At 37.6% G+C, this 13,381-nt stretch overlaps 1 protein-coding gene across 1 annotated transcript in view; it reads left to right on the top strand.

Moving 5' to 3' along the window:
- ANK2 (ankyrin 2) overlaps nt 1–13,381 on the top strand; it is a 220,910-nt gene that overhangs the window by 93,160 nt on the left and 114,369 nt on the right. The window contains exons 9-12 of the mRNA XM_044913085.1: nt 1,718–1,816; nt 7,375–7,572; nt 9,969–10,067; nt 10,234–10,332. Coding sequence (XP_044769020.1) covers nt 1,718–1,816; nt 7,375–7,572; nt 9,969–10,067; nt 10,234–10,332 — 495 coding nt within the window. The remainder of the gene's footprint in view (nt 1–1,717; nt 1,817–7,374; nt 7,573–9,968; nt 10,068–10,233; nt 10,333–13,381) is intronic.

Genomic DNA, 13,381 nt, shown 5'->3' with positions numbered 1-13,381 from the left:
GCAAACTTAAAAATAACTCAGCATCCCAACTGCAGTAGTTAAATAGCTTTTTTTTTTCCCCTGGAAAGGCAGTCTTTTCCTGCTAATTCCTACATGTCCAAAATTCCAAGGTCTATTTTGGGTATTTAGTATCTTAGTACTAGCTAAGTAGATTTAACAAAGCAAAGTATCATTCTAACTCAAGGTCCTAGCTGAAAACAGAAAGCACATTCACATTTGATCATTTGAATATGATCAAACCTATCTAAAGGATATATAAATCTATTTCTAACATCGTGGGTGGACTGTAGGGAAGGCACAAGGGATAGTGTAGTCTCCCTGGAGCTAGCAACAGCAGGGCTCATTACCAACCCCAGGCCTGCAAGGTGAGAGGGAGGATACCAGAACTGCAGAGGAGAGAGCTGGATGGCCGAGGCTGCTTTGGATGGAGCATAACCTTTGGTAAAGAGACACAGGCAGGCCAAGGAGCTCCTCTGCAGAGTGGCTTCCCTGTCTTGCTGTGTTTCCCATACCCAACCAGAAGCCAGAGGGCAAGGTAGCCCCCTACTACGATCTAGAGAGCTTTTTCTGTCAGACTTGGAGCAGAGGACAGAAAGGTAATGCGTGGATCTGGAGGGTAAAGGGAAGATGCCTAGCACAGAAATCCCAGCATGTTGGGACAGGAAGAGTGTTGTAACAGACACAAAAGATAGGCTGTAAGAGTTCTGGATAAATCAGAAGCTTTTTGAAGTCCTCTTAACTGCTCACCAACCCTCATTTTCTCTGACTGCTACCTCCCTTCTCAACATCTTTCCCTAGGACCACCTTTTTTCCCGTGAGCTTGAAATCTTTAGCTAATTTCTGTACTCAGGATTTCATTTTCTCTCTCACTTCTTGCCCATTGTTACATTTTGCCTGATATTACCCACCCACTCTCCTTTCTGACCATGCCACCCTAAAGAGAAATAAAATCCAAAAGACAGAGGGAATTTGAGGATTGCTCTGGAATCAGAAACTGCCTGAGGAGTGTCAAGGTCAGAAAGTTGTATAAATAACATAACGTAGAGTTGGGCCATAATTTTGTTTGACACCATTTTAATGCTATTATGGTTAATAGCCAATTTTATCTCTGAGAAATAATTATGTAGTTTGTATTGAAAAATATATGTGAAAACCTTTAGAAGAATGTGAAAAAAATGTCTATGAGCAACAGGGAGCGTTTTAGGAGGATTTATAAAAATAGTGACAATTCAAGAGATCAAAGATGGACAAATTAGATTAAGAAGAATTTGGGGGGTAAAAGTTGTATTAAGACAACCAAAATGAAAACAGTTTAATGATATAATCTCGGGGTTGTGGTTCCAAGCAAGTAGGGCTTTCAAGTTCAACAATTACAACAAACTCCACTTTTCCATCTTCCTGAATATGAAAACACAGGACCAGCAGCATGTTGTTTTACATTGAACTTCCGCACGTGTGATTTCTCTTGCCCTCTCCCTCTCCATGTCATCCCTATCTTTCTTTTTCTCTGTCTTGCTCTCTGTCTAGATCTCTCACTGTCTTGTTTTTTCTCTCACTCTCCTCTATCATTTAACTAGTAGCAATTCTATTACTGATCTATTGAGGCAGTAGGAATGAGTCCAGGAAGTCTCTTTGAAGTGGCAAAAAAGACAATCTTGGTTTTTTTTTTTTTTTTTTTTTAGTTAACTCCGGGTTAATTCTTTAATTCTTTTGGCAGGATGGGTTGACACCCCTTCACTGTGCTGCAAGAAGTGGGCATGACCAAGTGGTAGAGCTTCTGCTGGAACGGGGTGCTCCCTTGCTGGCAAGGACTAAGGTGGGTTATTAGGGGTAAGACGGGATCTAAAGAACTCTTTAAACCAGTCTTCTGAAAATCTCTATTCTTCTTGAAATCAAAGCATCAGTCCAACATTTTCTAGTTCCTCAATAATTGTGTGCTACAAATGAGGAATATATATCAAACTGTTTGAAAATTATTTAAAATTAACAAATTTAAAATTAAAATTAAGATTTATTGATTGTATACCTTCAGGTTCGTCCTATGTTTTTATCTGCTACTCTTCCTACAGGTGGACATTTGAATATATTTCTATTATATGTAAATGAGTGCATTATATATAAATGAGAATATTTCTTACATTCTATAGGTTTGCACTTTTATGATTCTCTAAGATGCTGTAAAATACATATAAAGTTGTCTTTTAAAGTAGCACAATTAGCAATACAAGATAGTCTTTTAGCTCTCCAGTCTTTATCTCTTAGGCAATACTAGTAAAAAGAATTACTTACCAGTGGTATTGGATGATTATATTTAGGATTAGTAGGTGATATGGAAAGCACAATTTAGGATAGGCCATCTACAAGGAACCATTAAACAAGCATAATGTTCTCTGTGGCTCAGTACATCTAGCATTTCTCGTCTTCTGTCATCAGTATGCTCCACTGTGAAGAAAACCCTAATTGAAAACCCCACTGGGAGCTGATTTGTTGGAGGCTTTCATTATAAAATATATTTTACAAGTATTATTCCTGTACAGGTCCCCAGTTTCTAGCAGTACTTTGGGTTGCCAAAAAATGTCAGGGGACACAAATAAACGATAATCGCACAGAACTGTTTAATGGGATATGCAGCAACCCTCACATCCTCAATGCAACAAAAATTTAGACAAAGAACACTTCTTACATTTTCTCTGTATTCCACCTCTCCTATCATCCCCGAGCAGGGTTGGTATCAACTGATGCTCTAACTAGAGTAAGCTTGAGAAAAATAAGACAGCCGACATCAGCAAATCTTTTTCAATTTAATATTTTAATTGAATATTTATTTGAAACTATTTGGAGCAAAAACCAGCCCACACATCTAAAATATTTGTAGAATGAACTTATTCTTTAAAGATGTGCTCTACAGGCCATGAAATGGTGACTTCAAATTGTATGTATTATTTTCATTCTAATACTGATACTGTGTGTGTTGTAGAGTTTTATCTTTAAAATGTGACATTTTGGGCTGAGTAATGCAGAGATAATTGTAGAAAGTTTTTTTTAAAAGATTTTATTTATTTATTTATTTATTTGAGAGAGAGAGAGAGAGAGAATGAGCATGAGCGGGGGAGGGGGGGCGAGGAGCAGAGGGAGAGGGAGAAGCAGGCTTCCCGCCGAGCCCCACGTGGGGCTCAACGCTGAGATCATGACCTGAGTCGAAGGCAGACGCTTAACTGACTGAGCCACCCAGCTGCCCCTGTAGAAAGTTTTGTTGAGTAAACTGATTGAAATTTAAATGGAAATAACAAAATTTCACCAGTCATGTTACAACCAATAAAAAGCATCTATCAAATTGAGAGTAGGCAGATTTGCTCTCCCACAAACTATAAAATAATCTTATCTACAGAGTTCACTAATGAAGACAATGGATTACCTAGATGAAATTTTTTTACTGGCTTTCTTATAATATCAAATATCATGTATATGTAAGGATCTAGCATAAAATGTCTGTGGCTGCATGATTATATCCACTTTTATTCAATCATTCATCCTCAATAAAACAAAAATTTAGACGAAGCTATCATAGTAAGTAGCTACAATGCACCAGGCAGGGTTCTGATCACTAAGGAACTATCAAGATAAATGATACAGAGTCTATTTGTTCAAGAAGGTCGAAATTGAGTGGGTAAGATAGATAAGGAGATAATAACAAAAAGTAGAGCTATGTTCAGGGTAAAGAACACAGAAAAGATGAACAAACCAGGTTGGTGAGGTGATACCATTTTAGCCTGTGAGTGGAATGGGCACCTAATGCCAGACTATTTTTCCCCTTCCACAAAAATTCCCAGTTTTGAATCACCCATTATTCCTTCCTGAAGCAAATATTCATCTATCTAGTTGTCGCTCTACCTCATTTTTTGAAAATGGCAAACTATGGCTCTTCTCTACAACCCCTCTTCTAATTCATGACGACTTTAATGATCCTAGGGCAGTAGATAATCTTTCTAGTTGGCCTCTCAGTTTGGTAGCTGTAAACCCTCTGGAATTTCTGTTCTAACCTCTGCCTCTCCAAACACTGCTTCTATGTTTCAGCCCCCTTTCTCTGGAACCCCAACTCCAGAAATGCGTTTATTCTCCTGAGTCCATCAGCCATTGTTTTATTATCCCTTATTCACCTTATGCCCTCGCCTCTGCCCAACAGAGCTATTCATACCACTCCCTGACATACTCATACTCACTTGCTATATTTTACCCTGATTAAATCCAACTCACGTTCTTGCAGCTGAGTGTGGTGGCTGAAAACACCTAACCATACTGCCTGGGCTCACTTTAAATTCATGATTGCTAACCTCAAGTTGGCCTTTAATGCTGCCTGACAATCAGTATATTTCCCAAGTGTATTTATTCTCATTCCCTGCTACCTTATTATTCTATACTTTTTTTCTTTCTTTAGACTTCTTAGACTTTTTTCCTTGTCTTCACTTTCCACAACACTGAAAAAATTGAAGCAATCAGGAGAGAATTTCTATAGACTCCTCTCTTCCTATCTACCCAATTACATGTTTCAGCCCATATAGTCTACGTTCTCTCCTATTGCTATCATCTGACACAGTTGCTTGCTCCTCCCTTCTCAAAACACTTTCCTCTCCTTATTTGCCTTCTCGAACATTACATCCCTCTGACTTCGCTTCTCCTCAGTCTCCTTTCCTGTTCCCTCTTCACTCCCAGGTCTCTGAATGTTAGAACCCCCAGAGCTCACTCTTTGTGTATTTATCTGTACTCACTAAGAAATCTCATCCAGTTTCATCTTTAAATACTGCTTATACATTGATGACACACAACTGTGTAGCTCCAGAATTCTATATTGTAGATGTCAACTCACCATTGCTGCATAGATGTTTACTGTGCATCTCCAATTTAGTAAGTTCAAAACTCAGCTGCTGATATTTTACCCACCCCTATTTCTAATCCCCTTGTAGTTTTATCTCAAATAATGGCCATCCCATTCTTTCAGTTTCTCAGGTCAAATACCTCATGCAGTCCTTGGCTCTTCTCTCCCTTCACAGCCTCTCACTAAACCTTGTCACATCTTCCTTCAAAATATCTCATAATTCAGCAACTTCTCAACAGTCTCATTACCACCGCCCTGGTCCTGATTACCATCAACCCTACCTGGATGATTGCAAGAGACTCTAATTGGCCCCCCTTTTTCTCTTTTAACCCTGTTCAGTATATTCTCAACAGAAACCAGAGTAATCCTGTGGTCCTATACCTTCCACAAGCCCCCCATCTCACTCAGGGTGTAAGTCAAAGACTCTATTCAAACTAGCAGCCCTGTTACCTGAGTTCCCTTCCTTATTCACCCCTCTTATTCACTCACCTTCAGCTTCATTCTCCTCCATACTCTTCATCAGTCATGCTGGGTGTGGTCTCAACATGACATGCTTGTATTTGCTTTTCCTCACCCTCAAATGTTCTCCCCCCAGATCAGCAGGACCTGTTTTCTTACTGTCATCATGTCTTTCATTAAAACTCACCTTCTCAGTGAGGCCATTTCTGGCTAGCCTATCCATAAAGCACTCATATACACAAACTCCCTTGGCCATCCTATGCTTTAGTTTTCTTTTTCACACTGGTGGCCTTCTAACATACTATCTATTTTAATTCTTATTCTTTTTGAATTGTCTGACTACTACCCAAAATGTGACCCTCAGTGAAGACAGGGGTTCCCTGTCTGTTGTGTTCCCTGTTGTATCCTTAGTACTTGATTAGGGTTTGAGTAGGTGCTTAGCAGATATTTGTAAAATGTAACAAAGAATTAAATGGTGGAGATTTTATTTTCCACATAACTTTTAAGTGGATCAAACAACATTAAAGTTTGATAGAATATCAGAGAAACATGCCACGCAACCCTCCAAACATTGCCAAGGCCTGAATTTCTTCTACACTTTGCCCTTACACTATCTTCCCCCAATGCATAAATACCTTCTTATCAACCTGCTGTTCTTTCTCAGTTCATTTTGTGAATTTTTTAAAATATAAAATCAATAATTATGAGTGAAGAGTATTTCAAAAACCAAGAAAGTGTATTAATAATTTCAAAATCACATATACTTCTACCACCACAAACCACTACAAATAAGATTTTGCTGTGTTTGATTTTAGCTGTCCTTCATTGTTGAAATCACACTCCTTGTTGAAAATACTGGGCTGTTGGCAGATTCTTTCTTTTTATCCAGACACAGTTTTTGCTTCTTTGAATGTAATGACTGCCAAGCTGGATTCTTGGTCAACAATTACTTCCTAGTGACTGTATTTGCATTATTTGCATGGATTATTAAGAAAAGACCACATTCCACTCATTTTAATGGGCAAATGTTTTCTAATTTAGTTTCTTCCCTAATTTTACATATTTTTTTCTTATAAGCTTAATTATTTAACTTTAAAAAATAAGAGTCTTACCTAGACTGAAAATCCTCAGTGAATTACCCAGCCATCTTGTTTTTTTTTTTTAATTTTTAAAGATTTTTATTTATTCATTTGACAGAGAGAGAGACAGTGAGAGAGGGAACACAAGTAGGGGGAATGGGAAAGGGAGAAGCAGGCTTCCCGCTGAGCAAGGAGCCTGACGCGGGGCTCGATCCCAGGACCCTGGGATCATGACTTGAGCTTAATGACTGAGCCACCCAGGGCCCCAACCCTACCATCTTGTGTCCCTGCTATTGACCTTCTCTAAGAATTAAGACTAGAGCTGTTTTGGGCAGTATCGCTGAGGATAAATTTATATTATCCTCAAAGTTTAAAAGTTGGGACACATAGTCTACATTTGCCTCACACTTTTCTAACTCTTACCTGACTGCTTTCTCCAAGTCCAATTCATATCTCATGATAGGAAAAAGGCAGCATAGAATTTTAGAGCGGCATGGATCTAAGAGGTCATCAAAATATCTTTCTTTCCCTCATGCACCCACTTGCTCCTCCTTCATCTTCACCCTCCTCCATTTAGAAGTAAAGAAACTCTTGCAGAGAGACTAATTGAATGGATTTGAATACAAATAATTTAAGCCTCGGCTATCACTTGTTTTATATGTCTAATATTGCCTTAATAATTGTGAGATCCATCTGAATTGTCACACAGTACTATGTATTTATTCACAAAAGGTATATTAATTTGTGTTTTTGCCTAAGAATAGCATAATTATGAAATTAAATGGTCTCTTAGCTTCCCTCGGCACCCCACATAATCCACTGTACATGTAGATGTCAAATGGGGATTATTTTTTCCTCTGCTACCAACTGTGCCAGGTGATCAAGAGTTGACTTTGCTGTGTTTTACAACCTGGAAGTCATGGCTGAAATGTGGACTTGGTTTCATTTTGTTTTGATGTGCAGAATGGGCTGTCTCCACTTCATATGGCTGCACAGGGGGACCACGTGGAATGTGTGAAGCACCTGTTACAGCACAAGGCACCCGTTGATGATGTCACCCTAGATTACCTGACAGCCCTCCACGTTGCTGCACACTGTGGCCACTACCGTGTGACCAAACTCCTTCTGGACAAGAGAGCCAATCCAAACGCCAGAGCCCTGGTAAACCTGGCCTAGTCCACATTAACAGCATACAGACCGAGACGAGTATACCACAGTGACTGACCAATGGCCACCAGCAAAGCATGGTTACAGATCTGTAGTTAATTATCTGAGTTCGTTACCTCCCACAAGTAGCCTGCCTACTTCATGCCTTCACAGTTTGCTATTAAGTGATGGTGAGCGAGGAGAGATTGAGGAAAACACCAAGGCAACATTTCCACAACTCGCGAGCTGCAGATAGATATGAAACCTCTGGAGTGATAAGCAATTTTAAATGGCAAATAGAAGTTGAGAATAGGAAATCAGAAAATAAATTCTAAACACCTCTAGATAGAGTCAGAATAAAAGTGTGAACAAGTTGAATGTCATTAATCTCTATTTGGGAGAGAGAAAAAAAGGTTTTAAAGTGGTGAACAGATTTGACCATGTAAGATACAGTAAAATGTAAGCCTGTATAGAGTTCACTTAGAGAATGTCTTTATTGACCTGATTCCCTAAACACAGTCTAATGTAAAAGTGATGCTTAGCATTTTACTGCTCCGGGAAGCATTTTATATAAATTATTCCAGGAATTGCTCAAGAGAAATCTACATGAGGCTGTCCCTAGAGCAACCTCTGTATTTCCCAAGGTCTAATATTGAATAAATCTTCCTTGCTTCACTTACATTCTAACAATAATCATCAGAAGTATTAGGCATGTACTAATTTATGCTCTTGTTTCCTAATTCTCAAACTAAAAGCAATTGTTTTATTCTATACATTTACATGGTTAATGCTGCTTTAAATTAGTCTTCAGACAATATTTAAAATGAGAGAATGCCATAAGAATTATTAAATAATAAATCTTAGGTTTATTAGAAAATTTTCCATTGAAATCCACTTATTCCTTATTGCCCAGGAAGCAAATATACTTTTAGGGTTATATGTAATTATGAGAGGATACTTATTTTCTCGTAAGGAGGAAAATACTCATTTTCAATTGGGTAATGGTCAATAAGCTTATAAAACATTACAATCTCATAATTAAAAATCATTTGAGTGCTACACATTTTTGTCTGGCTTACTACATAGCTCATAAACAGGAAATGACTTAACAAACATTGTGAAGAGTAGTAAGTCATTAGGTTAAGTAAGACAATATGCTTTCGTGAGAACTGTGAAGTACAGAAAAATATTGACTGATGATCAGTCCCCACTGGGACAAGCAAAATAACTAACTGGCAGAATAGGTATAACTATTCTATATGTAGGGATCATTGTTCAAATAAAAATTTAATACTTACACATAAGGATTAAGCATGTTAACAAATTTTTATGTAATTGTCCCCAGTTCCTACACATTGCCTAGTTTGGAAAGTTAAAAATGTCTTAGAGACTTCTCCACATTCCTTTGCCTCTGAGAGATATCCTCTTCCAGTTATTCCAGAAATTCTCCTGAAAATATTCAGGAACTTAATAATCATGTTTTTTTTTTTTTTTTAAGATTTTATTTATTTATTTGACAGAGAGAGACACAGCGAGAGAAGGAACACAAGCAGGGGGAGAGGGAGAGGGAGAAGCAGGCTTCCTGCAGAGCAGGGAGCCCAATGCGGGGCTCGATCCCAGGACCCTGGGATCATGACCTGAGCCGAGGCAGATGCTTAACGACTGAGCCACCCAGGCGCCCCAATAATCACATTTTTATAAAATAAAATGTATCTGATTGGCATTTGTTATAAAAACTTTTTAACATAAGAAATGTAACTTCTGGATGTCAAATATTATCAGCATAGTGATTTCTGGTAATATACAACAATTCCTTACAAAAAGTTCTTAATGGAAGATATATAACTTCTGAATATGAAAAATTATTAATGTAAATAATGATTTCTGCTAATTTGCAACACCCCCTCCCTGAAGCAAATGGTAGCAAAGCTGAAACATTTATTGTAGAGACAGTCATGCCTGTAGGGTGTTGAAGTAAAACAGACCAGCAGTTTGTAGGCTTTAAGAAATGGCCTTTCATCAGATACATACATGCTTATCTTCCATGCACCTTCAAGCCATTTCATAACCCAACCCATCAGTATACTTGAAAACACCTTAGAACTTCTAAACTATCATTGCCCCTCTAGTTTTCCTTCTTTGCAGAGCAGGCCCATGTAGTTTTCTTTACTTCTATTTTTCTTGATAACCACACAAAAAGAATTATATACCAGCCCACCACATAGCAGCCAAGTTCAGTGCCTACAGGAACACACCCCCACTTTTCTTTCCAAATCCCAGCACCTACAACATCAGAAGAAATGGTTAACATTACGTGACGATGTAACATTATTGCCTGCAATGTGCCCGCATGGAGTTGTGTGAGGATCGTTTCTGCATGTTTTCAACTAACTTGATTGTCTTTTGCACAGAATGGTTTTACTCCACTGCACATTGCCTGCAAGAAAAACCGCATCAAAGTCATGGAACTGCTGGTGAAATATGGGGCTTCAATCCAAGCTATCACAGAGGTAGAACAATGTTTCAGCTTGTCACGAAACATTCCTTCTCTTACTCCTTCTTCCCCTTCCTGTCGCCCATCCTCTGTCCTCTTCACTCAAGTCTTATTTATCTGAAGAAGTCCCCATGGCCCCCACCGGTGCAGAGGAGTAAAACTGCTGTTGCTTTGTTTCGCAGTCTGGCCTCACACCAATACATGTGGCTGCCTTCATGGGCCACTTGAACATTGTCCTCCTTCTGCTGCAGAACGGAGCCTCTCCAGATGTCACTAACATTGTGAGTATGGCTTGGGTCAGAATAACCACAGGGAGAAAGAGCGAGAGGAAGAGAGAGTATGGCTGTTGGTAGGGATGTTTGTGTGTATGTCATCAAAGCGAGCGGCTGAGCTTTGAGCAGAGCCTCCATGATCCCAGGTTACTGAAGTACTCACTAGAACTTCACTGAGAAGAAATGGGTTAGGAAAACAAAATGGGAGTTGGGGAAGCTGTTTCAGCTCCCTGGTGCAGATAGATTAAACATGCATCTGAAATACATTTATGAAAACAAGATACATTTTGAATGAAGGATTGGTTGGAATAAAATCCAAAGGACTCATTCCAGTTGCTTGAGTGAATTCTATTCCCGGTAATTTTGATTAACATGTCAAGTCAGTACCACCATCAATCATAGGAAATGGTTAACCAGAGATAGACCCATAGGAGGGATTTCTATTTGATACCAAATTCTGTCTCCTTCAATTACATGGATTTTTCATTTTCTAACCTTGATTTTTCATTTTGATTTGATTTTGTTGGCTAGAGTGGATGGAGTCCTCTCTTACCTGAAATAATTATACCATTGAAACTTTTTCCTATATCTTAAAATGAATGTTAGTCTCCAGACAACTTTTATTCTGCCAGTAACTACTGGATATCCCAGAATTCTTCTACCTAATTTAAATTAGGATTTTTACTTCCAACTTCCTTATTATTTCTTTCATTTTCTTGGAGTCTGTTCCCTTAAACTTTGATCATTTAATGCAAATTTTCTCCTTACTGTGCACAAGATATCGTCATGTATTTGAAGCTCAACAGGGACCACTGGAATATTGAGATTTTTTTTTAAATATGCAATAGAAATAACTCTCCCCAAATAAACATCAGTGCTTATTATTGAGTCATATTTTCAAAAGCAAGTGATTGACTATTGTTGTTAAATTTTGGTGTATCATTCCATTTGAGTTGTGAAACAGAATGTTCAATGTCACTTTTCATTTGTATTCTCTCTCACATTCTCATTTCTTTGCATTTTACACATTGTTTCTGTGCTAAAGTTTCTGATACATGGACAAAATCATGTGAAATTAATTTATCTGGTTTAAGTATTATTTAATACTCTATATAATTCACAATTGGAGCATAAAACCATTAAATAATTGAAATATATTCTGTTTGTTTCCCTAATTATAGCTTATGGATCCTAAAGTAATATTATTATACACTAATCTTTAATTACTCCATTAAGGATAAGAGTAATTTCAAAACATGCCGGTTTGAGTTGAACTTTTAGTCACTTCTTAGAACTTTAAAAGAAATCAACATCACCCTTTTTCTGTGCAGAGATGATGACCACCTCTCTTTTTTAAACTGATAGCTATATGAACTAGTAACTTTCAAGAAAAGTACTCTGTATACTTTCCCACTATACTGTATTTTCCTTATTTGTATTTCATTGCCTTCAGGATCAAGGTGCAATGGTGATACTGTGTTAAATTATGTTATCATATTATAATAGTAACATATACAAGAATACTCTATCTGATACTTTATTGAAATCCCCTAGGTTAATATTTTTGAGGGGAGAATTTGGTACAATCATTAAAGAAAATCCACATGAAATGGTTGCGTGATTCTGTGGCCACTCTTAACTTGGCTTTTAACTGGCCAATTCCAAATCATTTGATGGTTATGGATTTACTCCATATTCATATGCTCCCCCTTCTGCAAAAGAAAATGCAATATAGGCTACCTGTAGATTTTAAAATTAAAATAAATAAAATATCAATTTAAACAATAAAAATGTTTACATCCTCTAGGTTCGTAAAGACTCCCGAATTTCATAATTGCTTTATCAAACTTAACTTCTACCTACCACTCATTATAAAGTTCACTTTGTTTTATCTTCTCATTTGTCTATTACACATTTTTTCTCTTCAGTCCCCTCAAAACAAATACTTGAGAGGCACTTGCTAATGTAATCCTCTCCTCAAGATATTTCCTCGTTGTTTTTTGTTTGTTCATTTTTATTTTTGTATTATATGTCCTTCAGGGAGCAGATACCATGTAGATAGATAGGGTTGCCAGATAAAATACAGGACTCCCAGTTAAATCTGAATTTCAGATAAATGACAATTTTTTTTTTGTATAAGTATGTCTTGTGCAATAGTTGAGACATATTTATACTAAAATAATTATTCATTGTTTGTCTGGAATTAAAATTTAACTGGTCATCCCGTATTTTTGTTTGCTAAATCTGGCAACCCTACATTTAGAGGAATTTAATTTATCTCTAGCAGTGGGATGCCTATGAACTTGTACATTCTCAGGACATGAGGATATAGCCACTGGATCCAAAACTCTGTGCAGGTTGATTAAGAAACTGTGTGAACACTTATTGCCTGCTTGCTGTGTCAGAGTTGGTCATTTCCTGACCCCAAAGTACCCCACCTTTGGAGCCTTTGTGTGTTGCCTGAAATCATGTTGCATTTTTGAATGCAATGCTGTCTGTTGTGCTTTGATGCTTTCCAACTGATGCAGCCAAAGTGGAAGTCAGTGTAGCTGTCGGCAAAATCAGTTTTAACAACTGAGAAGAGGGGCATGAAATTTAGTAACTGCTTTGGATGTGTGCATACCCATTCTCTTGCCAGTCTTGTTTTTGTCTCAAAATTCACTCCAAGTGTGAGATGTACCAATAACTCAATCATGTGCAGATATTATTACTGCAAAGCTTCCTTTCCGGAAAGCTCACAAATGCACTCTAAAACCTAGAAAGCTGAACTACCAGTTGTAATACATCCATAATCCAAAGTATTCATTGACAACCATGGGAGTAGAAAACTAAGCACTTTTGGGGCTGTCTAGAGTACAATGTGAGGTATTACCAAGTTTTCTCATATAAAAATCATTGGACTCATGGCTAAGTTCACACTTCATATCATGTTTAAAATTTCCCCCAATACTTAAGTGAATGAGCTTAAGATAAAGAAAACAAGGCTGTTGAGTAAGATAAGGTGCCCAACAATCAAGAAATGGAAGTTACTAAAATATCTTTATATATATTTTATATC

This window comes from Neomonachus schauinslandi, chromosome 2 (assembly GCF_002201575.2).
Source record: "Neomonachus schauinslandi chromosome 2, ASM220157v2, whole genome shotgun sequence".
Taxonomy (NCBI): domain Eukaryota; kingdom Metazoa; phylum Chordata; class Mammalia; order Carnivora; family Phocidae; genus Neomonachus; species Neomonachus schauinslandi.
This window is presented reverse-complemented; position numbering and strand designations above follow the sequence as displayed.